Genomic DNA, 25,765 nt, shown 5'->3' with positions numbered 1-25,765 from the left:
TTATCCTTTGAAGAATGGAAGAAAAAAAAGACTGCAAACAACAAATACCAGATAAACAACAACAACAACAACAACAACAACAACAATAATAATAATAATAATAATAATAATAACATAAACATAAACAACATAAATAATGACAACTACTTGATTAATAACAATATACAACTTAACAACGAAATTAATAATGATATCATTGGCGATGACTTGGAAATTGATCCAAACTTATTCAAACACTCCATGCCTAACTTATCTTCACACACTCACACAAACAACAACAATAACACCAACAACACCATTGATAATGAAGACAATCCGAATTCACAATCCTCTTTACTAAAATCATCTAAAAAAAGATTCAATTATGCCTCTATAGATTGTGCAGCGACTATAATTCAAGCAAATCCGGAATCAAAAAATTCCTTTTCTATCTTATCTGAAAAGAAAAACTCTTATCTATTAAATAAATGCTCTTCAAAGAATAATTTCATTATAATCGAATTGTGCGAAGACATCCTAATTGATCTAATAGTGCTAGCCAATTTCGAATTTTATTCTTCAATTTTTAAAAAAATTAAATTTTCAATATCAATTAATAATCAAAATTATCAGCTCTTGAATCAATTCACTGCTAAAAATATTAGAGACTATCAATTTTTCAAAATTAAAAACCCCTTATTTTTTGCTAAATATTTAAAAATTGAAATCTTATCTCATTATGGCAATGAATTTTACTGTCCAATTTCAATACTAAAAGTTCATGGCAGAACAATGATGGATGAATACAGACTAGAAGAAGAACACTCTTTATCTCAATTATCAATTAATAATCAATTAATGAATAATGATCTTAATCATAACGAAAATGATATTGAAATTGAAATTGATAATAACAATAACAATAATTATGATAATAATATCAAAAATAAAAATAAAAATATTCAAAATGATCCCGATTTTGATTATGATGATGATAATAATAATATCAATTTTAATATTCCTCTGTTGAATATTACTATAAACAACTCAAGCATATTCACTTCACCATTAGAAACTTCCTCATTTGATGACCCATGCTACTCATCAAGTTTTAAATACATTGGTTTTGATGAATTTTTAAAAGATTTGAAAACATGCAAACCAAACTCAACTAAAGATTTTGAATATTATAGCAGTAATAACATTCAAAGATCAACTAAACATATTTCAAACCCAGATTCAACTTCCCTATCAATTGAACAAGTCGAACAAGTCGAACAAGTTTCAACTCAAGAATCTATCTATAAAAATATAATGAAAAGATTGATTTTATTAGAATCAAATGCGACTTTATCTTTATTATACATAGAAGAACAAAGTAAATTATTATCAAATGCCTTTAATAAATTAGAGAAAAAACAAACAATTAAATTTAATAAATTAATCTCTAAATTCAATTCAACGATTTTAAATCAAATTAATAATTTGAAATCTTTATATACAGCATTTGAAAATGATTCAAAACATTTATTTAAGAATCAGGCCGATAATCATCATAAATTATTATTAAAAACTAATCAGCAGATCGATTTCTTAAATAATCAATTAAAATTTCAAAACAAAATCATCATCCTAATATCCATTGTATTAACTTGTTTATTAATATACATCATATTAACCAATGATACATATATCGAAACAGAATATGTCGAGGATGATGATAAAAACATCAGCATCCTTAGAAATTGTATTATTAATGGCAATAATAGCAACAATAATGTCAATTTTTTAACTCATCTGTATAATAATAGTTTACAATCTGAATCATCAAATGAAACCACCCAATTAATAAACTCGTCATCATCATCATTATCCAAACCAAACACAACAGATATCAATAATAATAACAATTACAATGTTAAAAATAATAAAAATAACAATATTAATAATTTCTTTAGCAAAAAAAAATTAGCAGTCAAATTTAAACATAAATTTCGGCCAAGCTCAACTTTTTATATTGATACCGATGATTTAAATTACCATCATAGCTTAAATTATAATAATTCAAATAATAACTATGGTTATAATTATAGTAACTTATCATCATCATCACCATTTAGTCCAATAACTCAAACCAGATCATTAGTGCAATCACCAACTGATTTAAAGTTTTATGATAGTATCAGAAATCGTAATAGTCTCAGCGTCAATAATGAAAGTAATTTAAAGAGTACAAACAATAAAAATAAGATGATTAATAAAGAAAATTTGAGAAGAACGAGTTCCTTGCCAAAAATTGATTTTCAAAGTTTAAAACCCAAAATAAAACTAAAAGAAAAAGAAGAAAGAAAAGATAAAAATATAGATAAAAAGATTGAGAACATAAAGAACGAAGATGATAAGGAAAAAAAAAAGGAAAATTTAAGTAATTTAGAACAGACATCCAAATTGGAAGAAATGGGAGATGTTTTCAGATTTCCATTAAAAGACAAAACGAATCAAAACAGAGATAACCAGTTGAAATCAATCAAACTTTAGTAATTCAATGATTAATAAATTTATAGCATGATTTTTTTTTTTAGCATATCATATTTCATTTTACATTTAATCATTTATAAATGATAGGTAATAAATAATAGTAGCACAGCAATATATTGATGTAGTCTAGTTAACACTTAAACAACAATAAATTAAATTTTGATTTATTTTTTTAAAAATAACAGTCTTTCAAAAAATTTACAGATTTCGGTTAATAAAAAGTTTTTGGTTTAGTAAGACATGATTCCGATTTTATAATTTATTTCTATTAATTACTTGTATTAGATGACTTTCCTTTTAAGTAGTGAATAGTAATCATTGATTTCAGTAAAAAATCTCAAATGAATATGTAAAAATAAATAAATAAATAAAATAGAAATTGATCTAGTAATATAAGAAAATAAGAAAATAAGAAATGAAAACATTGAAAAAGTACTAATAATAGTAAAGTGATGGAAAATTAAAAATGGAAACAATAAAAAAAGTCATTAAATCATTCCAAAAGAATGTTAAATAAAAAATTTAAAGCCTGTGAAGCTAAAAGAACTGCAAATATAATAGCAGGCAAAGTAAAAATAACATAGGACCAAAATAACACTCCAGCCATTTCCTTTTGATAAATCTCATTAATTTGACAAATTTGAGAAACTTGTAAAGCTGGAGGACAAAAAATTAATACAAAAGCACAGAGAAGGAAGACTGGGTCTGTGGCATTGGGAATGGACAAATATTTCACAATTAAAAATGTTAAAGGAACCAAAATGGTAGCAGGCAAAAGCATTCTGGAGATTAAAGAACCAAACACAAGTCTATTGTAGTAAGGAGTTGCTGAGGGAACATCGTTGGATGGATATAAGTTGGCACCCAAGATGATCAAGACTAGGGGAACAGCTAGAGCACCTAGCTGGTCAGTAGCTAGAACTATCGTCGAGTTTAAGAAGCCATTGTTTTCGAATAGAATTTTTCTAACTCTAGGCAATAAGGAAATGATCATAGCAGCAATCATTGCATATAATGGGGGATTCATGTACTGCAAGACCTTTGTTTTTATTTTATTGAGAGTGGAATATAGGGAAGAAGAAGAAAAGGACGAGGATGCAGAAGATATTAATAAGGGAGTGCTTTCAGTTGGATTTAGTTTGTCATTACTAATTGTGGTAGTTATTGGGACCTTGGAAGAGGATATACCTTTAAAGATCGAATTATCCAAGGATAAAGCATCATCGAGATTTCTTTCGCTATCATTGGGAATAAAATTTGGATCATCTAAATGGTACAATTCATTATTATCAACTTTTTTCAAAAGAGTATTATAACCCCAAGACCATCTCAAAATTTGACCAAGTTGGTTATAGATTAAAAGATATAAAACAGTTCTGCTTGCCATTTGAGCTGCATCATCGTTGGGCAACTTATCCCAAGTTAAGTTGGGTAAAGTGGAGCATAAGGATAAGATTAGAGAAACAGGCAAAGCAAAAGAATTTGGGAAAACAGAGTTGGCAATAACAAAACCAGTTTCTGATTTATTTAGTTTTAAAATTGAGGATACAATTCTTGAGCAGAAATACGAGGTGACAGATGAGAGAGTAAAAAAAATTGGTATAATTGATAGTTCTAAGAATTTTTTGAGAGATAAAGACTGAGCTAGTTGAATAAAAATTAATGCAGGTGTGAAGATGGATATGTTTAATTTTGATATTTGTTTTTGGGTTGTGGAGTTAATTAGGTTAAATTTCGCTGCAACATAACCAGATAAGCAGATTATTAGTATTTCAGTAACAGCTTGAAATGTTAGATAGGATATTTGAAAATAAGATAAACCTTCTGAGAAATTTTCAATCATTGTTATTTATTTGGGATTATATGTTTTTTTATAGTTGTAGTGTTTTTGAGAGAAAGAGCAATAATATAGGCATGAATATTGTAAAATAATGTAAAAGCAGATTGTAGTAGATTAGAGCAGAATAGAATTGAACAACTGTAGAGAATAGCAACAAAATAAAATTAATAGAATATAAAATCCAAAATATAATGATTTGAAGAAGTATTTATAAAAAAAATATTTTTTCTGGATCACAAAAAAAAAATCTTATTACTGGTAATCAGATACATTAAGAAAATATGGTAAGAAACGATAGTTTTTCCATTGATATCATTTCTTTTTTACCAAAGATATGATCTTTTTTTTATTTTTAACAATAACCACAATAGAAATTATGGAGAAATTTTGCTTAATTAAGGATGAGGTCTTGCGAGCCAAAAAGTATAATAAAGTAGTCAATGATAGTTAATAGCAGTTTGTGATTTGGTGATCTAACAGTTTAATGATTATATCTATGAGCCAAAGAAAAAAGTGAAAGGCATTAAGTCTAGCGAAGTTATTAATATTGTTCTTTTTACTGTTATTGTTGTTGGTGGTGGTATTAAGATTTATATGATCTTTTTTTTAGTGCAGAAATAAGATTTCCATGACACATTTAAAGTGAATAAGTGTACCTGCATTCTCTCATTGATCATTGATTGTTTGAACAGTTGAGGATAATCGTTATGAATGAGAGGAAAGAAAAATTTTCAGTCTACTAATAATAAATCTAATGATGGCTAGTATGTTATCATGCTTGAAGTGAGCTTAAGGTTAAATTCTAATAACACCAGAGTGGTTGGTATCAAGTCTCATGAAAATGACCATGACAGTTGCAGCTGTGACTGTTATGGCAATTGTTAGCCAGTATTCCGAGAGCTATTGGAGACTATCAAAATGATCTACTGCTTGATCACCACAGCTCAAGCAACAGATGCGATGTTCATGGCAGTGAAAGAGAACAGGCTCAATGATTTGTGGAAATGGGCAAGTAATTAATATGATTTGAAGAAAGAAGGTTAGAGACACTTTCTCCTCCTTTGTGATGTGGAAGGCAACTCCCTCCTGGCAGTAAGCATATCCAGTGAAAATATACCCCAAATGAACAGACAATTCCCCAGAAACAACTCAAAACCACCAAAACCACCAAAAAAGAGAATCCACGAACAGAAATCAAAAGAGAATAAAAACTAATATCCAGTGTTGTGGTAATACCCAATGATGTAGTAGTATGCACTGGTGCAGATTTAGCCAAACTGTAATTATCCTTCAGAACCACTGCAGTGGTAGCAAAAACTGCTTCCAATTCTCTCTTAGGAAATGATCTATTTGATGAAGATATATTGAATAGAAGAAGAATAGACTGTGGAATAATAGTGTGATGGAACTCTAAACAGCATCTCAGCACCCAGAAGAAGCACCACTAATATCTGATATTTAAATAAACTAATCTGTTCATGTTAAATTTCAATTTAACAGACATCATTAAAGTTGAAATGGAAAAGCTCATCAATAAAATCAATCAATTGAAAGGATGAATATTTCATATTTGTTTATTTTAATGATAAAACATATTATTGTCTTTGGTTTTTATTGCTTAGCAAATTACAAAAATATCAATCAACATTTTCTCATTGATTTAAATTCAAACTTAGCAACAAGTTGAAAATAACAATTCAAGGTGATATAATAACAATTGGATTTTTTAAAGTCCATCCAGAAATTTTGGTTTTACAAAAAAGGTTTAATGGTTTAGATTTAAATGCTGAAAATTAGGATTGCAAAAAATTATAGCTGAGAATCTGCTCCAAATTTTTAGAATTGAAACAGATCCTGTTACTGATGAAATTGCTATGTTTGAGTATGAAAAAATTCAAAACAAGATAAAAAATGATGATATTTATAAAAATTTGAAGCCCTTCATGTAGAAAGATGTTTTTCCTTTGAAAGGAATTTTTGATAAAACGTATCGGCGAATTACTGATATTCAGAATGCCACTCTTAATTTTCAAACTCCTATTAATCATATCAATCAAATAACCATTTGCTATAATTCTCTTTTTCACGCAATCGAAGCAAATCTAAACAGTTTTAAAAAGCTCAAGCTTTATTTTATCAATAAAAACATACTCCCAGGATTTTCTTATTTGAACTTCTTTAGCGATAATACTCCAGATGATAAACTATGTAAACTAGAACCTTTTTTCAATTTTTCATCATTAAGATCAACTCTTACAAAATATATAGAAAGATTTCCAGGTAATAAAAAAAGAGAATTGGAATAACAAAAATTTCTCTTAGTGGAGAGGGAATTTGAGTTTGATAATAATATTAGTCTTGATTTGACAAAATTTTTAATAAAACATTAAAATTATTTGAAAATACAATTAGAATTTCATTTGTTTTATGGAAATATATTGGATTTTCAGGTCATACTCAATGTAAAATTATAATTATGTTCAAGTTATTATATTGATAGCTACAAACCGAAACTTGGGTTAAAGAAAAATGATAAAAGACATCATTGTTTGAACATAATGTTAAAGAAAACTAGAAATAGAAAAACTAAAGAATTTAATTTTATTTAATATAGAAAACAGTTTTTGCACTTATTATAAACGATAAAACAAAAATATCAAGACACTAAATATAATTCTATACTTGAGTATTTTATATCGTGGAGTATACCTGTTTTCAGATAATAACAGATTGGAAAGAAGCATCAAAGAAATTTCAGTGTTCTATCTCAACCTGAGGCTACAAGAATGCTATTATGCTGGAGATTTTGGACTTGATCATGTTTAAATTCAATTAAAGGTTATAAGTTTTTTAAATGATTAATTCCTTGGTAGCTAATCTTTAAATCTGGAAACATTTTCCTTAATTTATCAAATTCATCATTGCGTAATCGTGATGATGTTCTTATCTTAATTTCTTTAATGTTAGGTATATGTGGAAGGTCTTTGTTATAAAAGCTCAATTCGCTATCAGGGAGAACTAAATGGCTTATGTTGCTCCATTTTGCAAGCCCTTCCACTTGTTGTAGTGGGTTGAACATTAAATCTACTTCCATTTTCTGATTTTTTGGAAGAACTGGTGAAGCTATTCTTCTTTTAAATAATCTTTTGAATATTGAAGGCCTTTTAGTTTCTTTGGAGTCATCTTGAATTTGTCTTATCCAATTGCACCTTAGATTAATAAATGAACAATTATTTAAGTGTTCAATAGGCACTAGTATTTCAATATCATTATTCGATAGGTCCAAATATTTCAAATTATTTAAACAATTCAAACCATTAATTTCGGATATCAGGTTATATGATAGATTTAAAGACTTTAATTTATTTAAATAATTAAAATCTTTTATTTCAAATATTGAGTTATAAGATAAATTCAAAGACTTTAAATTTTTGAAGTAACTTAAATCTTTTATTTTATTTATTTTATTTATCCTGTTGTCAGATATATTTATTTTAGTTAATTTTTTAAAATATATCTCATTTTCATTGATTTTAAAGCTAGTAATTTTGTTGTGTGATAAAGTAATCACACTTAAATTGACTAATTTTTCAATTTTTTGAACAATTCTTACTCTATTGAAAGATAGATAAAACACTGATAGGTTAGGTAAATTGTCCAAATTTTCAATTTTTGTTATTTTGTTATTTAACAAATTTAATTTGGTTAAATTTGTTATTTTATCCAAGTTTTCAATTTTTTCAATTTTATTATTTGATAAATCTAACAGTGTTAAGCTAGTTTGGTTAAAATGTTCAATTTTTATTTGGTTACGGGATAAATCAATTGCCATTAAATATAATAATTCTGTTCTAAATATTTCAATTTTTGTAATATAATTTATTATTGAAACTAATTTCTCTAAATTACAGAAATTAATAAAGGAGGTACGAATATTCAGAATTCTGTTATTAGTTAAGTCAAAAACTTTTAAGTTCGATAAGTTCTGAAGGTTTTGAATATTGCTAATTAAATTAAAATCGAGATATAATTCTTCTAAATTTGACAATGTATTTAGGCTTTTGATATTTCTGATAGAATTCAATGTCAAAATAAAACGATTTAATTTTTTAAATTTGGAAACATTATTGATTTTCGAAATGGAATTGTTTCTTATATTTAATTCGACTAATTCTTCACATCCAATAAGATTTTTAAACACCTTTAGTTTATTATAAGCTAGTTTTAAAGTAAGCAAATGTTTTAGAAATAAAACATTTCAATACTTGTAATTCCATTATTGGATAAATCTAAATGTTTTATCAGTTCAGGAAAATGAATATTTTCCAATCTGACAAAATAATTATCTGTCAATTTAAGATTATTTAAATTTTTTAGCTTTGAAAAAACAGATTCTATTTTAAATATGTTTATATCATTCAAGTTTAATGTGGTTAAGTTAAATAAATGATAATTAACAGATTCATCTGAAAAGATTAATTGAGAATCAATTCTAAACTTTGAAGGATATTGACGATTTAACCTCATTCTTGATTTACTTCCAAATTTGAAATGGTTCCAACGACAAGAAGACTTGTTTAAAGGAAAGTTGGGTCAAAATAGCATCGAGGATGAAAGGTGGTAATCCCTTTAGTATATTTTGTCTGTCTTTTGTTGAAACCTGAACTTTCATTGTTGATGTATTTCCTGCCAGTTATAGATAATACATAGAGTATATTTATTTCTACGAAAACAGAGCAAAATATCGACATAAATAGTGAGGATTCTTTTGGAAATATATATAGTGCGCAATTCATTGAATGCCATGCATTGACATGCATGAGATTGAACCAATAAATCGCTTTGATCTTTTTCACAGCAATTTTGTGCATTTGTTGCATTTTCTTCACCCATTAGACTGGTTCTGCACCGGCACTTAGTTTCTTGCATATTCATGTCTGTACCCTCATTGCGGGCCTTCTCCTTTTTCCACCAAAGTGGTTCTTATCTTACTTTTTTTGATACCATCAGTGTTATCAGCATCATCACCATCAGTGTCTGTTCTTGCCTTTCTCCAGAATATACTCCTAAACCAATACTTTTTTGCTTCAACCCAATTCAGAAAAACTCACAATATCACTATGTCCAGCTTAGAAAACTCACTATTCCAGCTAAAGGTATGTTTTGCTCCTGTCCTATCTGCTGTCTGATGAATTTTTACTAACTAAGGAACTCTTATTTTAATTCTCTTTTTTGTCTTATTTTGTTTATTTACTCGTTGAATTAGTTTACTGCAAAACAACTCAACAGACAAGCTCAAAGAACTACAAAGGAAGAACAAAAAGAAAAAGCAAAAGTCAAAAAGGCAATGCTTCAGGGCAATAACGATATAGCTCAACTATATGCCCAAAATGCTATACGTAAAAGCAACGAACGATTGAATCTACTAAAACTCGCCTCCAGAATTGATGCTGTTGCAAGTAGAGTCCAAACTGCCGTTACAATGAGACAAGTTACAGGTGGAATGTCACAAGTTATTAAAGGAATGGATAGAGCTTTACAATCAATGAATTTAGAAAAAATCTCACTTGTAATGGATAAATTTGAAAACCAGTTTGAGGAATTGGATTCAACTGCTAATTATTATGAAAATGTCACTAATGACGTAAGTGCTTTAACTACTCCACAAGAAGAAGTTGATCTATTAATGAATAAAATAGCTGATGAAGCTGGCTTGGAAATTAAACATAATTTAAATACCGTCAAAGTCGATGAAGAATCCTTGAAAGAAAATGTAACCAAAGTTGATGAAGAAAGAGAAAACAGATTAACCGAAAGATTAAGAGCCTTAAGATCTTAATTTTCGTCAATTTCGTTATTTTTTTATCAATTTTATCAATTTTATTATTAGCATCATGATCGTTATCATCTTTATGTTAATAATTAAGCCTCATTTCTCTTTTTATACTTCATATTATCAATCACTTTATCTTAATATTACTTTTAATCTAGAAGAAGGACAATTATCTATTAACTGATATCCATTAAATGTTTTAATCTCAAGAAAAAAAAATTAAAAAACAATTATAAATTAACGTAGAAACTAAAACTAAAATTAATATCAAAATAATAATAATGATAATAATAATAATAATAATAGTAATAATAATAATAATAATAATAATAATAATAATAATAATAATAATAATAATAATAATAATAATAATAATAATGAAAATAAAAAAATTAACAATAAAAATGAAGATGAAAATGAAACTTTTTCAAAGCATTAAATAAATCATTTGTGGTTAATTTATTAAAAACCAATCTTCAAACCAAAAGAAAGAAAAAAATAGAAAAAAATAAGCAAAAAAAAAACCAAGACAATTTTTTATAAAACTAGTCATAAATTTCAATTGGTGGCAACCTGTCTGTCGTTGTGAACCAATTGTTACTTTCCAACTCATTTGCTAACCAATTAACAGGGAACAAAACCAAATTTCCTTGAACATTACTCAAAATCTTTTCAGCTGTTTCTCTGTCAAATATTCTTTCGCCATGATACATTCCTCTAGATCCAAATGTATTGGTTCTAGTTCGAATTCTTCTTTTCTTATCCCCACTTGAATATCGTGCATCTTTTTTGATTGAATTACCACTAATTGTGCCATTTAATGTAACTTCTTCAAACTTTTCCGGAGAAATAGATGTTTTATTTTTTCTCATTTTACCATACCCATCTGAATCTCCATATCCATCATCTGATTGGTTAACAAATGTTGCAGGAGAACTTTTCAATCCGTTTGCATAACTACCTCTTTTGTTTTCTATTTGTTCATCTTCCTCTTCTTTAATAAAAGAAGGATTTTGATTTAATTTTCTTTTAGCAATAAAACTACCCACTTTTTTTCTTCTTAAACTATCTCTATCACTATTATTCTCAGGTGGATGCTTCATTGGAGGGGCCCCAATAAGACCATCTTTAGAGTTAAGATCATTGATATTAATAATAGTACTATTACGAATAGAGGCATATGTCTTATTTCTGTCCAATTTAGGTCTTGAACTATTAGTTTTATTAGTTGCATTCACATCATCTGTCTGTTCATCAACTTCTTCTCCATCATCCAAACTAACTGAATCGAAATTTAATTCTTTTCTAATCTCTGCTTCTTGATCTTGAACTAACTTAAATGCTGCACTGAGATCAGAATACTCTTTATAATCATTCCAAGTTAAAATAGTATCATCAGGTTGACAATGGAAAACCAATCTAAATAATTTAGTATTACTTTCTGCAATATCAAACCATACATCTTCATAAAAATCTTCATCCAATGGATCATCAAATCCATATGGATCAACAAATTTTTTATAATCAATTCCATCAAGAGTCCTAGATAGTAACTCTTTGATTTCATCATCTTCTAAATGAGTAATAGGGATATTTCCATTTGATCCAACAGAGTCTGTATTTGGATCCACTTTTACAGAACCAATTCGAAGATGATTTCCACTATCTGCGGTATCTGCAGATTGAGTTGAAACATTTTGAGAATTAGAATGGCTCATATTTTCTGCAGTACCGAATTCAGCAGAGCCTTTATCAGGTTCACTGGCATTAACCGTAACGCCATTTGGTGATTGCTGAATTTCAGACATGATGCCAACATTTAATTTCTTTTGAGCCTCTTCCTTTTCTTGTAAATTTTGTTTGGCAGCTACTCTTTGCAAATAAGATATCCTTTTAAGCATTTCCCATCGTTGTTCATCTTTTTCTAAAATTATTTTCTTATTTTCAGTAGATAAATTGTTAATATTAAGGGACGTAATCTCGTTCTGATTGATAAATCCATCATCCTCTAAAAATTCAATCACTTTTTCATAATTTGGCAAGAAAAAATCATTTTTTTGAGCCATTGTTTCAATAGCCCAATTTTTCAAAGCAGTTGATGCTAATATTTTTGATTTTTTAAATAATTGATTTGAAGCATAATTAGAAACATCATCCCTGTGACTTTTATTATGGGTTATACGAGGGTCAGATGAAAATTGTTTGTATTCTCTTATACCTTCATTTTCATCATAATTGTTAAAGGATTTATAAATTCTTTCTGTATCTGATCGAGTATTTAGTTTAGTTCGTGGAAGTCTGATGTTTTCATTTGGCATTTCCTCTTTTTCCTTTTCTTTTTGTTTTTGTCTTTGACGCTTCTTCCACCTTCGTGTTCCATTAGGCTGATTTAAAACATCTCTGGCAGCTAATTCAACCATAGAAGACTTAATTTTTAAATCAGCATCAGCTGCATTTATAGTAACAGCTTCCATTCCCTCTTCAGTTTTAGCCATCTCAGAAATTTGATTGAATTTTCTTTCAACAATATCAAGAACATCAACATCAATTCCTAAATGTTCTCTCATTAATCTAACCCTTAAACTGTGGGCGAATCTACCTCCAATGTATGGTTTTCCGGCCATTTTTATTTTAACAGTATCAGTATCTCTAACTATTGCAGCCACCTCAGAATCTCTGTTTCCTCTCATTGACCTTTCATTTATATTTGCAGAACCAATAATCGCAACCCTGTCATCAACAATCATAGTTTTAGCATGAATATACAATTGCTCAGAAACGATTTGCCTATATGGACCGATTCTACCCCATTTTCTTAAACTGAAAAATTGAATATAGTCATTTGGTTCAATCTTAAGTTTTCTTAGCTTTGCAAATATAGAAGTGCTACCTCTAGAAATAGACATATACTGACATTGAATAATGACTCTAAGAGAAGAACCTTCAGATTCATCCACCTGGGATTCAAACCCTGGCATTAATGGAATTATAATTACAGCTCTCCAAGGGGTTCTTTCTTTGTGAGCACGAATAATTCTATCGACTAAAGCATCACCAATTCTGTTTTCAATGATAGTGTTATCAAAAGCACATGCAGTAACAAAAAATTGATTTTCAATATAAACAAAATGTTCTGAAGTCTCAATCAACTTAAGATAAGCGTTTTGAATACTCTGTTCAATATCTTTTAATCCTAATGACCAACTAGCAGATGATCGAAGTAATTGGATTTCATTTGTTCCTTTGAAACCAAGTTCAGCAATTTCTTTATCTGTTAAATCAGAAGGAGGTAAAAGTAAAGGAGTAGGTCTTGAAGGCCTTTTTTGTCTTAACAAGTAATTCCATCTTTGAACAAAATGCCTTGATAGATCCCTAGCAATTTGACCAGCTGTAAACATATGAACATCGTGCCAAGGCATTCTTGGAACTATTTTTCTATCATACATTGATTCATGTGGTTTGTCTAGTTCAGTGAAATCTTTAACCCTAGGATTAGAGTAATCTTTTCCTGGAAATGTTCGCCATTTTAGATTTTTTAAATTTTTCATACTTATATTTTCCAAGTTTGAAGCAAAATCATATGGAGAATCATCAACCAAGACATGATCAGGTGTATCATATCTTCCAAAACATAGATCAATACCACCCAAAAATGCAACAGTTTGATCAATTATTAATAATTTTTCATGGTGAGCCCAGAAAAAAGTGTTTTGTAAAAATTGATTGGGTGATCTGATCACCCTAATATTGTCATGTAAGTCCATTAAAGAATGCTTTGTCCATAAAGAATCGGTAACAACAAATTCACCAAGATTTCTGTAAACAATAACAAATATTTTAACACCCTCTTCAGCCTTTCTCTTTAATAATCTATCTATTCTGTATTCTTCATTACCATTTGCTGGTCTTCTCAAGTAAAGTTCGGGCGTTAACCACCAATCATGAATAAAAATAGTATCTTTAGCCATTAAGATAGCAGAAGAAGCTGCCCAAAAATAATCCCTACCATCGACAAACCATTGAGCAAAACAATTATGACGCACTGGGGCAAAAGAATTAAAACGATGTTTTTGAGACCAAATTGTTTTCTCTTGCATCAATTTTATAGACCTAATCCATAGTCTTAATTGTTTTTTAGAAGCTGCAAACATCTTTAATTTACGTTCACTATTCATTACAGAAAAGTTGAAATGTAGAGCAACTTTTCTAATATTTTTAGGAACGGTTGGATCCTTTTTATTCTTTCTACCACTAGAACCTTCTAATAAAGACAATTCTTCATCATCTATCCAATCATCATTTTCTTCATCAGAAGATGAATCAGAATCTTTATCATCATGACCAGCATATTTGATTTGAAAATCAGAATCTACTAAAAACACTTCTAGGGGTGTTGTGGAATTAATATCTGCTACGTACATAATATAAGAGTTCCTAACAAGAAACCATTTTGTTGTATGTCTTTTATACATTGCTTTTATATCTCTAGCTCTAAAATGATGAACCCTCCAACCTTGTGATTTTGCACTAGAACGAATAAGTAACAACCCTTGTTTTCCAACATAACCTATTTCATATGATAAAAGAACACTGATCGGAGATAATTCATAAAATTGAAACAATCTATTAGATTGAGGTCTTAGTGTTAAAGCCATGTTTAGTTCTTTGAAGTAGTTTTCAATTTTTCTTGCATAAAAGCCAGGATCAGACAATAAAAGTTGACCCTGTGGGGTTTCATAAATTAAATGAGGGTGAATTTTTTGATGTATGTTATCTTTAAAAGAAGAAATTCTGGAGGAAATGCGATGAAGATGCGATCTAGAAGATTGGGAGCTTGAAGATGAAGAAGTGGTGGAGTTTGAGTTTGAGCTTGAAGTAGAAGCTGGAGATAAAGATAACCTATTTGCATCAACATGGATTGGATTATTAGAATTCAGCTCATCCTGTATAGTAATTGGGATTTTTGGTAGTGGTGGATGTTGTTGTGATTGAGGCATTGATTTATTTTTAGTTTTTATCAGTTGAGATTTTTGCAGTTGCAGTTGGTAATTTGATAGAGCATCATCACGAGCAATAGAATAACCGGAGTTGTTATCATAAGCTAAATTTTTCAAACTGTTTGTTGTATTGCTACGAGACAAGGTATGACTATGAATTTTTGGAAATTTGGGCAAAACAGGAGGCTTATAACCAATACCAAAGGTGTTATTTTGCAAGAAGTAAATCTTGAATTTTTGTTGTAAATTTTCAATTTCTTTATAATCTTTTATAATTGACCATTTAACTCTATCAGGGCCAACACCGTATTCCAAGAATATTTTAAATTTTCTATTTTTGATAAATTTGAAATCTGAGGTTGTTGGTTTGGATTCAAAATTTGTTTGTGTAGCAGAAGTTGGAGCAGAATTTGGATTTGGAGTTTGAGGGACCGAGTTATTGTTTAAGAGATAGCCATCAATATTGTTGTTAATACTACTGGAATTGGGAATGGTGTTATTGTTAAGGCCACTAATATTATTTATATTGATGTTATTTTGAGTATTTTGAGTATTTTGAGCATTCTGATTATAATTATTATCTTTAAACTGTTGAAAAGAACCGAAAGTTAAAGTATGAGTATGATAAGGTCTTGAAAGGTTTTTTCTTCTTCTGTTAAGGTATTCTTGAGTTATATCATAAACCTGAATACCCAAGAGCGATAATAATAAGGGAGCTCTTTTAGTATCATGTTCGTCATCCAAAAATACGGAAAAGGCGTATAAAGAGGCAGGACAGCCAGCTAATAAGGTGCTAATTAAGTGGTTTGATCTTTCTTGAGCTAGTAAGTCACTATAAACTTCTCGTTCAGATTTTGTTATTAACTTTTGGGAAGGAATATTTTGCATTGAATGTGGATCATTATCATCTTTTTTCTGTTTTCCAAAATTGGATAGAGCATGCTTAAATTCTTTCCATTTATGAAGTTGGTTTTCTTCATTTGGGTTAGTTGATAAAGCTAGTTTGGATAATCTTTTTTTCCAATTTGATTCTTCGTAACTTGTGGTTGGATGTAAGAAATTATTGGCGTTATTGATGTTGTTGTTATTGGGTTGGTTGTTTGAGAGTGAAGAATTTGCGGGGAGATCTTTAGTAATTGGAGTTGGCAATTCAGAAGTTGAAAAGAAAGTTTTTCTGGAGGACAATTTTGGAGATTTAAGAGATTTAGCTCTTTGTTTTAATCTATTTGATAAATTTGATTGAGATTGACTTGGGGAATGAGATGATTCAACCAAAGCGTCTTGTTGATTTTCCGTTTCAAAAGCTTTATCGTTATCGGGATTAGCAGGATTATTAAGGTTATCAATATTATTGTTGACAATATCATTGTTGACAATATCACTGTTATCAATTTCAGCGATATTGTTATTGCCGTTGATATTGGAATCGTTATTGGTGTTATTGTTATCGTGTTTTTTTGAAAAACTCATAACAGTGTTTAATCTAGGAAGATGATGATCCTTCTTAGCTGATGATGAGATGGGTTTTTCAAATAACTTTGAATGAGATTTAGTGTTTTTGGGAGCGATATTATTGTTGGCGGTGATATTGTTGGCGGTGATGTTGTTGGGGTTGTTGGGATTGTTGATATAATTAGTATTGCTATTAACCGGAGGTATATTGTTTAGATTTTCGTTTGTACTATTGTTATTTTCAAAATTGAATTCATCCTGAGTAAAATTGTCAGTGTTCTCCCGGTTTTCATCGTTTATCAAGGGAGAAGTCTGGTGTTGTTTGGTGTTCTTCTGGGAAAAATTACGAGGGACCCTATAGTTTCCATAATAGTTGGAGGGACTGCTGTGGGGCAAGCTATCATTGTTGTTGTCCTTACCAGCAGCGTTGGGAATTGAGTCAGTTTCAGGGACAATGGTGTTGATGGGGATGTTCTGGTTCAGAATTGAATCCAAGGCACCCATTTCATGTATTCGTTTCACAGCAGAAATGGCTACCAGGCAAAGGAGGAATAGTGAGTAGCAGGTGTTTCAGCTGGCAACGACGTTCTCTGGAGCTTGAAAGAGTGGAATGAAGACCTGTGCTGGAGAGAAAGAAAAGAAGGACAGAGAAGTGAAGGAGAAATGAAGGAGAAACGACAGGTGAAGAGAGATGGGTGGTGAATAACGAGAAAGAGTTCTTCCACTCATGAAGGATTATATCACCCTCGCTGAAAAAGGCAACAAAACAGCACTCCTTCAGCAACCAGAGTTTGCCCCGCACAAACAGGATGCATGCGTGCAGAGGCTGTGCAGACGCAGTTTACACGCGTGTTTCACGTGATATGCCCCTGTGTTACCGGGCGACTGCTTTTAGAGCTTTGGAATTATCAGCAACGTCATGAGAAAAAGAATAAACCAAAAGTAAGTCGTGGGTGAAATATAACTAATGAACAAAAAAACAAGAAATTATTTATATAAAAAGATCTGAAGTATATGTCGTTACACCATTTCGTTCATAAAATTGAAATTGTTGAGAAAAACAAAAGTAAAAGTAAAAGTAAAAGTAAAAGTAAAAGTAAAGTAAAGTAAAGTAAAATTAATAAAAATCTTTTGTAGGATCTGAAAAAAATATAAATAAAATATATTTAATGACCGTTAATTTTGTTTTCTAGTTTTCTAGGTTTAATATTTGGTTTTTTTCTTGATTGGCTCATTATTGTCGAAGGAATTACCGTTGGTTTTGTCGTAGTAATAATCTCTTTTTATCTCCTGGTATCGAATTTCTCCAAATCCCAAATTCAACATGTTTTGAAACTCTTCATCATTAAGCTCGTTTCCCAATAGTTTTCTCAATTCGCTCAATCTTCTCACCAAAACGTTTTCACGGTTTCTGTTGATTTTCTCTGATGACTCCAATTCCATTATTCTTGTTTTGTACAAGTCATTTACAAGCTCTAGTTCTGATATTCTGGTCTTCAACATCTGAACTTCCTTATCATTTGCATTGCTGAGATTATTATTGTTGTTATTGTTATTATTGTTGCTGTTATTGTTGCTGTTATTGTTGTTGGTATTAATATTGTTATTGTTAATATTACTGTTATTATTATTGTTGAAATTGTTGTTGTTATTATTATTATTATTGATGTTAGAATTAATATTGTTATTATTATTATTATTAACAGGCGTGAGATTACTAGCAGGATTCATTGGAGAATTGACTGTTGAGTTCGAATTTGACCTATTTAAATCTAGTGATACAATCGACATATTCGTGCCACTTATATTTTGAATTGGTGTTGGCATTTGGCTTCTAGGATTTAAATTAGATGAATTTTGGTTTTGATTTTGATTTTGATTTGGGATGTTTCCATAAGTTGGATTACCACCGACACTTAGACTGTTCAGTGTATTTATACTTGAACTTAGGGTCTTATTTGAATTGAGGTTTGGATTAGTGGTATTATTAATATTATTAATGTTATTCACATTTGTTGGGTTCCAAACCTGAGGTGAATATTGACTATTTTTTAAAGTACTGACAGCTGGTTGTTGTGACTGGTTATTTGGTTCATTTACAAGATTATTACCATTGGAGTTATAAGCTAGATAGCTTCCAGAAGCTAGGGGTGAATGCAGAGTTGTCTGTTGAGATTGCAGCTGTGATTGAGAGTGTATAATTGATTGTTTGTACTCTCCTTGTAATGGTGATGGTAGTCTTGCTCCATTGGGGTTGGATGGGCTATTTATAGTGTTTTTATTGTTATTAGTTGCAGTGTTACTGTTTATGTTACTATTATTACTTATGTTATTGTTACTATTATTATTTGTAGCGCTGTTGTTGTTATTGTTGTTGTAATTTAATATAGGAGGCAAATTAGTGGATAACGGTTTAATTTGCTGATGATTTAATGAAAAGTTATCGGGTGGAACACTGCTGTGATTTTGATTTCTTAGCAAGTATTGTGGACCAAATGTGGGAGAGGATATTGAGGCAATATTAGGATTAGTTGCAGCAGCTACTAAAGCAGGCAATTTTACGTTATTGTTATTGTTATTGTTATTGTTGTTATTATTAGGAGGAGGGTTGTTGTTATTGTTGTTATTGTTGTTGTTGTTGTTTGAATGAGTAGAGTTGTTATTATCGGTGTGGTTGAGAAAAGAAGGATATTCGTTTGAATTGGAGTTCATTGTAGGATTGGTGTTGTTATTGGATTTGCTGTAAGTATTGTTTGTGTTGTGTGTGGGATTTGAGTTTGGAAGATGGATAAGGCCATTTAAAGCTGAGGAAACAGTTGATGGTCGAAAAGGAGGTGTTGAAAATTGGTGCAGAGGATCATTCAAGGCAGAAGAGGGCGAGAAGGGTTTTGCTCTTATGTTTGAGGTGTTGGAGCTGGTGTTGGGAGGGTTTAAGGTGGAGGGAGATGAGGTTGAGGTAAGTAGGAATTGGAGACTTGAGGTGTGTTGCTGTTGTTGGTGGTAGTTGGCCATGGATTCAAGAACACCAGCAGCACTATGGACCTGAGCAGTGCTGTTGTTCATTGGTATTTTGGGGTTTGTGGAGAGAAGTAAAGGAGAGGTGATTACTTGTAAACCAGGAGCAAAGTGGGTTGGGGTGGAGGAGGGATACTGTAGGGGCTTTGGTAGGTTGTGGTTTGGGAAAATGGAAGATTGGCCCCAGGGGTTGGGAGTCTGGGAGAGCTGGTTAAGTTTTGATAAATTTTTGTTGGTAATGTTGGTGATGGAGTGGAAATTGTTGTTGTTGCTATTGTTGTTATTATTGTTGTTGTTCAAGTGGGAGAGAGTATTTATATCTTCTCTGGGTCTGAGAGGAATTAAACCGGGAGAATTTGTCACGGATGTGATTGGAGATGAAGAATTTTTATTTGAGGTTGAGATGGAGGCAGAAGAAGAGCTAGAGAGAACAAAGGGGGAGGTGGTTGTGTTTAGTTGGGAGGTGATGAGATTAGGGTTGGCAGTGTTGGAATGATGATCTTTTGGTTTTGATTTTCTGAATTTTTTTTTTATGGCAGTTGAGGAGTCTAGCTTGGGTTCCAATTTGGGAGTATTTGGCAGCTTTGAGTTTTTGTTATTGTTATTGTTATTGTTATTGTTATTGTTATTGTTATTGTTATTGTTATTGTTATTGTTATTGTTATTGTGATTGTGATTGTGATTGTTGTTGTGATTGTTGGTGTTGATGTTGTTAATGCTGTTGTTTTGTATATTTATTGAGGAGTTTGAATTGGATGGAGAATTGTTTGAGTTGGAAGAGGAAGAGGAGGTGGTGGAAGAGTTGTTTGAGTTTGGGGGATGTTTAACCCTGTTTCTTGACTTGATTATATCAGTTTTAAGCGAGATGGGTCTTGCTCTTCCATGTAGTTTCAAGAATAAACCACAGGCGTTGCAGAGGACCTGGCCAGTTTCGTCTCTTCTCCATAGGGGAGTAGTCTGAGTTTTGCAGTTACGACAAGTGGGGGTTGTTATGTTAGTTTTTGTTGTTGTTGTGCCATTGTTTGATGTTTTTGAGGTTGTTTTAGCATTTGGGTGAACAGGAATTAGATCGTTGTTTAATAATGATGATGATGAGGAGGATGATGAAGATGATGAGGAAGAGGAAGAGGAAGAGGAAGGGTGGTTGTTAATCAAGTTGTTTATGTTATTTGAATCTTTTGAGTCTTTTGAGTCTTTTGAGTCTTTTGAGTCTTTTGAGTCTTTTGAGTCTTTTTGAATTTTTAGATCTTTTAGATCTTTCAAGTCCTTTTTATCATTTTTGTCTTTTTGATCTTTTTGATCCTTTAAATCCTTTAAATCCTTTAAATCTTTTAAATCTTTTAAATCCTTTAGTTCTTTTAGTTCTTTTTGTTCTTTATTGAGAGGATTAAGGTTATTCAAGTGATTTAGGGTATTTGAGTTTGATAGGGCAGATAGTTTGGATAGATGAGGGAGATGAGATAGATTTGATAAATTGCTGATTGGAGAATGAATGGATAGTGGGGATTTGTTTGAAATAGGATGTTTAGATATATTGTTGGTAAGGAGAGTATTATTTATGTTGAAATTATTAGGTTTGTTGGTGTTGTTAATGTTAATAGTGTTATTATTGTTAATAGTATTATTAGTGTTATTAGTGTTAACAGATTTATTGGAAGAAATAGAATTAGAAGTTGTAGAGGTAGAAATGGGAGTATTAGGTTTAAGAGAAGTAGGTGTGGAAGTAGTGGAAGTAGTGGAAGTAGAAGAAGTAGAAGAAGTAGAAGTGGAGGTGGAAATGGAAGAAGTGGATGAGGATGAAGGTGGAGGAATAATCTGGGAAGATTGAGTTGATATTTCATTCATTTTGAAATTATTATTTTCGCTTTATAATAATAATAATAAAAATAATAATAATAATAATAATGAAAATATAATATAATATAATATATTATATTATATTATATTATGTTATAAATGGATATAAAATAATAAAAGTATAAAAAAGTATAATGATATAATATGATATAATATGATATAATATGATATAATAATAATGATAATAATAATAATAATAATAATGATAATAATAATAATAATAATATAATTGTAAAATCAGAAAATAGTGAAATAATATAACAATCTAAGATAAGTCGAGATAAAGCGATTATCAGATATGAACTTGTTTGCAAAGTATCCAAGGGGAGATAAAGAAGCTCTTTCTTTTTCAGTTTATCTGCAAATTAAGTTGGATATATAGCTGGGACAGATAAGTGGAATAGCAAAGGAAACAAACAAGAGATGGAAGAAGCTCATTAACTGAACTAACAGAAGACAACAAAAGAGTGCAACAAAATGGAAATCGAAAATTTAATGAGAAAATCCAATTGAAAATTTTTTGATTTGATAGAACTGATAAATAAAAATCAAACGAAGGAAAGAAAAAAAAGAGAAACTACAAAAAAAACTAAAAAAAGACTAAAAAATTTTCACCAAAGATAAAAGATAATGATATGGTATTAGAAGTTAATCTTAAATTCAAACTGCGTCTTTCTCGCAGCAGCCTGGAAGTCCTGAGACGACCTGTGGTCTTTGCAACAGGCGCAAGCAGAGAAGAGGAAGGGAGAACAGAGAACGGAGAAGCAGAGGGCTTCTCCTTCTGCCTCTTGTGCTTCTTCTTTTTCTTCTTTTTCTTCTTCTGCTGCTTCCTCTTCCTCTTCCTCTGTTGTTCGCATGTTCGCCAACACGCGCCCCCATACAAACCACCACGAACCAATCACAGAGCGCGCACAGCGAACAGCCTAATCTTATCTCTGGCTGGAAAGCTGCTGTTGCTGTTGCTGCTGCTGCTCGAGCTGGCTCTGCCGGCTTTGGTGGCCCACAATGAGGCTCCTGCTGCTGCTACTGCTCCAATTGCCTCGCTGCTGCTGCCAGACCACTACCAACCCAGCTTCTACCTCCACTCTCCAGCAGCCATCTTGAAGCATACCTTCTTCTGCTGGGGCTCGCTGGCCAATCACAGCGCCCCGTCGCTATCATTCCCTATAGGAAAACACTATTAGCGATTTTCAAGCACCAAGGTCACTCCTCCAGCTGCCAGACTCCTTTCCTATTTCACTGTTTCACTCATGTATTACCTTATGTTCTGCGATTGCACTACTCCAGAATTTTCCCCTTCCACTGCGCTTGCTTTGTTCTTTTCGGCCCACCCAGCTTTATCACCCTGAGCTCTTCAACACCTTTTCGCTCCTCCTTTTGGACACGGGTTTTGAACAAATATCCATCCAACAGAAAACGATTCTTCGGCGCACACCGGCGCAGCGGTACACACAGGACGCAGTAGAGCGCTCTTGGGTGCAGTGTATTCCGAGGATGCTCTCGGTCCAAACCCCCAGTGCGTCAACCTCTGTGTGCCTCCGCGACAGACCCTCCTCCCGACCTCTCTCAATGAAAAAGCTGATATTAAATTCCCAAATTTTCATTGGCTGTGACTTTTCACTTCACCAACAGAATTATCATCATCTCCTTTGGATTCAGCTTTTTGCTTTCGCTGATTCACAATAGTCTTGTATTATTTATACTGCTTTACCTGTCTCTGTTTCCCAACGCTTCCTAACGAAAATTTCAAAGAGCTTCAGTCCACATTCTTCCCTTGTCTTTGTTTTTCCTTTCTTTGGTTCCTGGCACTCGTAGTCCCACCACTTGTATTTCCTAATTACCAATATTCCCTTATTTCTTATAATATTATCTCCATCTCTGCTGATTTATCCTAATAAATAAATAAATAAATAAATAAACTTATCCACTTTTCAATCTTCCACTTGACTTAAATATCGAATTCCTCAATCACAATCTCACAAAAATGATCTCTCGTTCAAACTGCCTTAATGCTTTCCGTACTGCTTCTCGCTACTACTCAACCTCCATCATAAAGCCAAAATACACCTCCTTACCAAGTGGTTTAACAATCGCTACTCAATCTGATCCAAATGCAAAATCCTCTGCAATTGGTCTATACTTCGGTACTGGTTCCAAATACGAAAACCCCTACAACAATGGGGTCTCCTCTCTCATCGGCAACTACTTTGTCAACTTGAACCAAAACGACGCTGCAAAGTTCGGTTCCATATTGTCCTTTGAAAACTCAAGAGAATCAACTGGTATCATATCTCAATCAATCAACCCAGAGCAATCCCTATCCCAACTAGCCTCCTTTTTCAACTCTCCAGACTTCGACTCCTCTCTAGTCCAATCCCAAGCCAAACTAGCCTCCAAAAATGCTGAAATATTCGAATCAAATTACCCCAAAATGGTCCTCGAACACTTGCACTCTGTTGCCTTTCAAAACTCATCCTTAGCTCTACCAGTCAACGGTACCTCCGACACTTTATCAACTTTGCAATCCTCTGACTTGGAAAAATTCTTTAAGAAAAACTACTTTGCAAGCAATGCTGTCGTTGTGGGTGCCGGCAACATTGCCCATGAAACTCTCGTCGAATTAGCTGAAAAACACTTCTCCCTCAAAGAAGGCTTGCCTGAACAACCAAAGCCTGCTTCCTTCTTGGGTTCCGAAGTTAGAATGAGAGACGACACTCTTCCAAAGGCCTACATTGCCATTGCTGCTGAAGGTCCTGCAATCGATTCTCCAGATTACTACACTGCTCTAGTCGCTTCTTCGGTTTTCGGCTCATACCTCTACTCTGAACCCTTCTATCACAATTCAGGTGTCAAATTGGCTTCCATCTTAACCGAATACCACGTAGCTGACTCATACGACCACTTCTCTTTATCCTACAAAGATTCTGGTCTATGGGGTTTTGTCACTGAAACTGCAAACATTGGAAATATCGACGATTTGATCCACTTTACTCTCAAAGAATGGAACAGATTGTCCATCTCTCTCACTGAAACTGAAGTCGAAAGAGCAAAGGCCCACCTATCAACAAAACTATTCAACCAATTCAACTCCCCAAAGAACACTGCTTCAATCATTGGTAAGGATATCGCTTCTGGCGGTAGAACTGCCACAACTGCCCAGATTCAACACAACATCGACGCTGTATCTTTATCCAAAATCAAAAACTGGGCTCAAGATGCCTTGTATGATAAAGATATCGCCATCTCTGGTACTGGTCAAATTGAAGCTTTGCTCGAATACTCTCGTATTCGTGCTGATATGTCTATGATGCGTTGGTAAGAAATTTCAATGAACAAATAACTAATCATTATTTCTTGTTTCTTTACCAATCATTACCAATCTTTATATATATACATATACACTTACTTACTTTTAATAAAAAGGAAACCCTATTCTCCATTTCTTGTTTTTAAAATATATATTTGCTTTGTACTTTTTTTTTCATTCGAAATCACCTAATAAAACAATATATCATGGATTTTATTACAAATCGAAATTTGAAAATGAAATTTAGATTTCTTTTATTATTATTATTATTATTATTGTTATTATCTTTTTTGATTCTTTCGCTCTTTCTTGGAATCTATTTAGTTCTTATTACACATATATACAAGAAAATTAATGAGAATTAATAACCTAGAAATAAAAGATCAACCATCTGACTGTCTTTTAATCAAATTCATTCTTTAGATACCTTAGCTAAAATTTCCGAATCTCTGAAAAGCAAAAACTCTTCTTCACCAACTTTAATACTTTGTCCACCGAATCCTGGAATCAAAACTTCTTCGCCTTGTTTAACAGAAGTTGGAATCAAATCACCATTGTTATTAACATATCCTGGTCCAGTTGCAATAACCTTAGCTTGCATCAACTTTTCCTTTTCAGTCCCTGGTAAGTAAATACCGGATGCTGTTCTAGCTTCTTGTTTCAACCTTTGCACTAAAACTCGGTCAAATAATGGTTTCAATGCAGAAACTGATTTCAAGAGTGTTGACTAATAAAAAAAAAAATCAAATCAAATCATTCAACAGTTAGTAAACAAGGAGCTTTATTTAATCATTTCAGGCTTTTTACTCTACTATTTTGGTCCCAAGTATACAATTACAACATACCATTTTTGTGATGTGGAAAGATGAATAAAATAAAGAAATAAGAAATGAGAAATGTAAATAGTACGTCGAAAGATAGTGGTACTCAAGCTTGAAGAGTCTGGA

The 25,765-nt window shown here is 31.5% G+C and overlaps 10 protein-coding genes across 10 annotated transcripts; 5 read left to right on the top strand and 5 right to left on the bottom strand.

Moving 5' to 3' along the window:
• Nucleotides 1–339: 339 nt before the first annotated feature.
• On the top strand, nt 340–1,698 carry SLP1 (Slp1p; the record flags this gene model as incomplete). Its single annotated transcript, XM_020189577.1, has 2 exons — nt 340–1,004; nt 1,191–1,698. Coding segments are annotated over 2 exons (1,173 nt in total), but the record flags the coding sequence as incomplete, so codon positions are not given.
• A 1,312-nt stretch (nt 1,699–3,010) lies between these two features.
• Nucleotides 3,011–4,360, bottom strand: ASCRUDRAFT_6142 (auxin efflux carrier; the record flags this gene model as incomplete). The annotated part of the gene is made up of 1 exon (XM_020191280.1): nt 3,011–4,360. One exon carries the CDS (start codon nt 4,358–4,360, stop codon nt 3,011–3,013), a length of 1,350 nt encoding a protein of 449 aa, XP_020050606.1.
• A 771-nt stretch (nt 4,361–5,131) lies between these two features.
• On the top strand, nt 5,132–6,663 carry ASCRUDRAFT_6141 (uncharacterized protein; the record flags this gene model as incomplete). Its single annotated transcript, XM_020191279.1, has 3 exons — nt 5,132–5,210; nt 5,696–5,754; nt 6,307–6,663. 3 exons carry the CDS (start codon nt 5,132–5,134, stop codon nt 6,661–6,663), a joined length of 495 nt encoding a protein of 164 aa, XP_020050605.1.
• A 533-nt stretch (nt 6,664–7,196) lies between these two features.
• Nucleotides 7,197–8,634, bottom strand: ASCRUDRAFT_68291 (leucine-rich repeat domain-containing protein; the record flags this gene model as incomplete). Its single annotated transcript, XM_020191512.1, has 2 exons — nt 7,197–8,575; nt 8,613–8,634. 2 exons carry the CDS (start codon nt 8,632–8,634, stop codon nt 7,197–7,199), a joined length of 1,401 nt encoding a protein of 466 aa, XP_020050604.1.
• A 764-nt stretch (nt 8,635–9,398) lies between these two features.
• On the top strand, nt 9,399–10,357 carry DID2 (Did2p). Its single transcript, XM_020191029.1, has 2 exons — nt 9,399–9,513; nt 9,624–10,357. The coding sequence occupies exons 1-2, from the start codon at nt 9,478–9,480 to the stop codon at nt 10,194–10,196; spliced, it is 609 nt and encodes a 202-aa protein (XP_020050603.1). The 5' UTR covers nt 9,399–9,477; the 3' UTR covers nt 10,197–10,357.
• A 288-nt stretch (nt 10,358–10,645) lies between these two features.
• On the bottom strand, nt 10,646–17,325 carry SPO14 (phospholipase D). The gene has a single exon (XM_020192493.1). It carries the CDS (start codon nt 17,141–17,143, stop codon nt 10,736–10,738), a length of 6,408 nt encoding a protein of 2,135 aa, XP_020050602.1. The 5' UTR covers nt 17,144–17,325; the 3' UTR covers nt 10,646–10,735.
• Nucleotides 17,326–20,419: 3,094 nt separating this feature from the next.
• DAL80 (Dal80p) lies at nt 20,420–20,638 on the bottom strand (the record flags this gene model as incomplete). Its single annotated transcript, XM_020190031.1, has 1 exon — nt 20,420–20,638. A coding segment is annotated over one exon (219 nt), but the record flags the coding sequence as incomplete, so codon positions are not given.
• A 1,105-nt stretch (nt 20,639–21,743) lies between these two features.
• On the top strand, nt 21,744–22,773 carry ASCRUDRAFT_104188 (uncharacterized protein). Its single transcript, XM_020188587.1, has one exon. It carries the CDS (start codon nt 22,147–22,149, stop codon nt 22,693–22,695), a length of 549 nt encoding a protein of 182 aa, XP_020050600.1. The 5' UTR covers nt 21,744–22,146; the 3' UTR covers nt 22,696–22,773.
• Nucleotides 22,774–23,495: 722 nt separating this feature from the next.
• On the top strand, nt 23,496–24,830 carry COR1 (ubiquinol--cytochrome-c reductase subunit COR1; the record flags this gene model as incomplete). Its single annotated transcript, XM_020191511.1, has 1 exon — nt 23,496–24,830. The coding sequence occupies one exon, from the start codon at nt 23,496–23,498 to the stop codon at nt 24,828–24,830; it is 1,335 nt and encodes a 444-aa protein (XP_020050599.1).
• Nucleotides 24,831–25,230: 400 nt separating this feature from the next.
• On the bottom strand, nt 25,231–25,666 carry HSP10 (Hsp10p; the record flags this gene model as incomplete). The annotated part of the gene is made up of 2 exons (XM_020191510.1): nt 25,231–25,545; nt 25,664–25,666. The coding sequence occupies 2 exons, from the start codon at nt 25,664–25,666 to the stop codon at nt 25,231–25,233; spliced, it is 318 nt and encodes a 105-aa protein (XP_020050598.1).
• Between the last annotated feature and the right edge of the window lie 99 nt (nt 25,667–25,765).

Source organism: Ascoidea rubescens (assembly GCF_001661345.1).
Source record: "Ascoidea rubescens DSM 1968 unplaced genomic scaffold ASCRUscaffold_1, whole genome shotgun sequence".
Taxonomy (NCBI): domain Eukaryota; kingdom Fungi; phylum Ascomycota; class Saccharomycetes; order Ascoideales; family Ascoideaceae; genus Ascoidea; species Ascoidea rubescens.
Note: the sequence above shows the minus strand (reverse complement) of the source record. Positions and strands in the feature narration are given on the sequence as shown.

What these genes read in the sequence shown, in the direction of transcription:
- SPO14 (XM_020192493.1), bottom strand. Translation starts at nt 17,143, where the DNA reads ATGGGTGCCTTGGATTCAATTCTGAACCAGAACATCCCCATCAACACC.
- ASCRUDRAFT_104188 (XM_020188587.1), top strand. Translation starts at nt 22,147, where the DNA reads ATGGTATTAGAAGTTAATCTTAAATTCAAACTGCGTCTTTCTCGCAGC.
- DID2 (XM_020191029.1), top strand. Translation starts at nt 9,478, where the DNA reads ATGTCCAGCTTAGAAAACTCACTATTCCAGCTAAAG. An exon ending in ACTCACTATTCCAGCTAAAG is followed by an intron (nt 9,514 to 9,623) that starts GTATGTTTTGCT and finishes TCGTTGAATTAG; the next exon opens with TTTACTGCAAAACAACTCAA.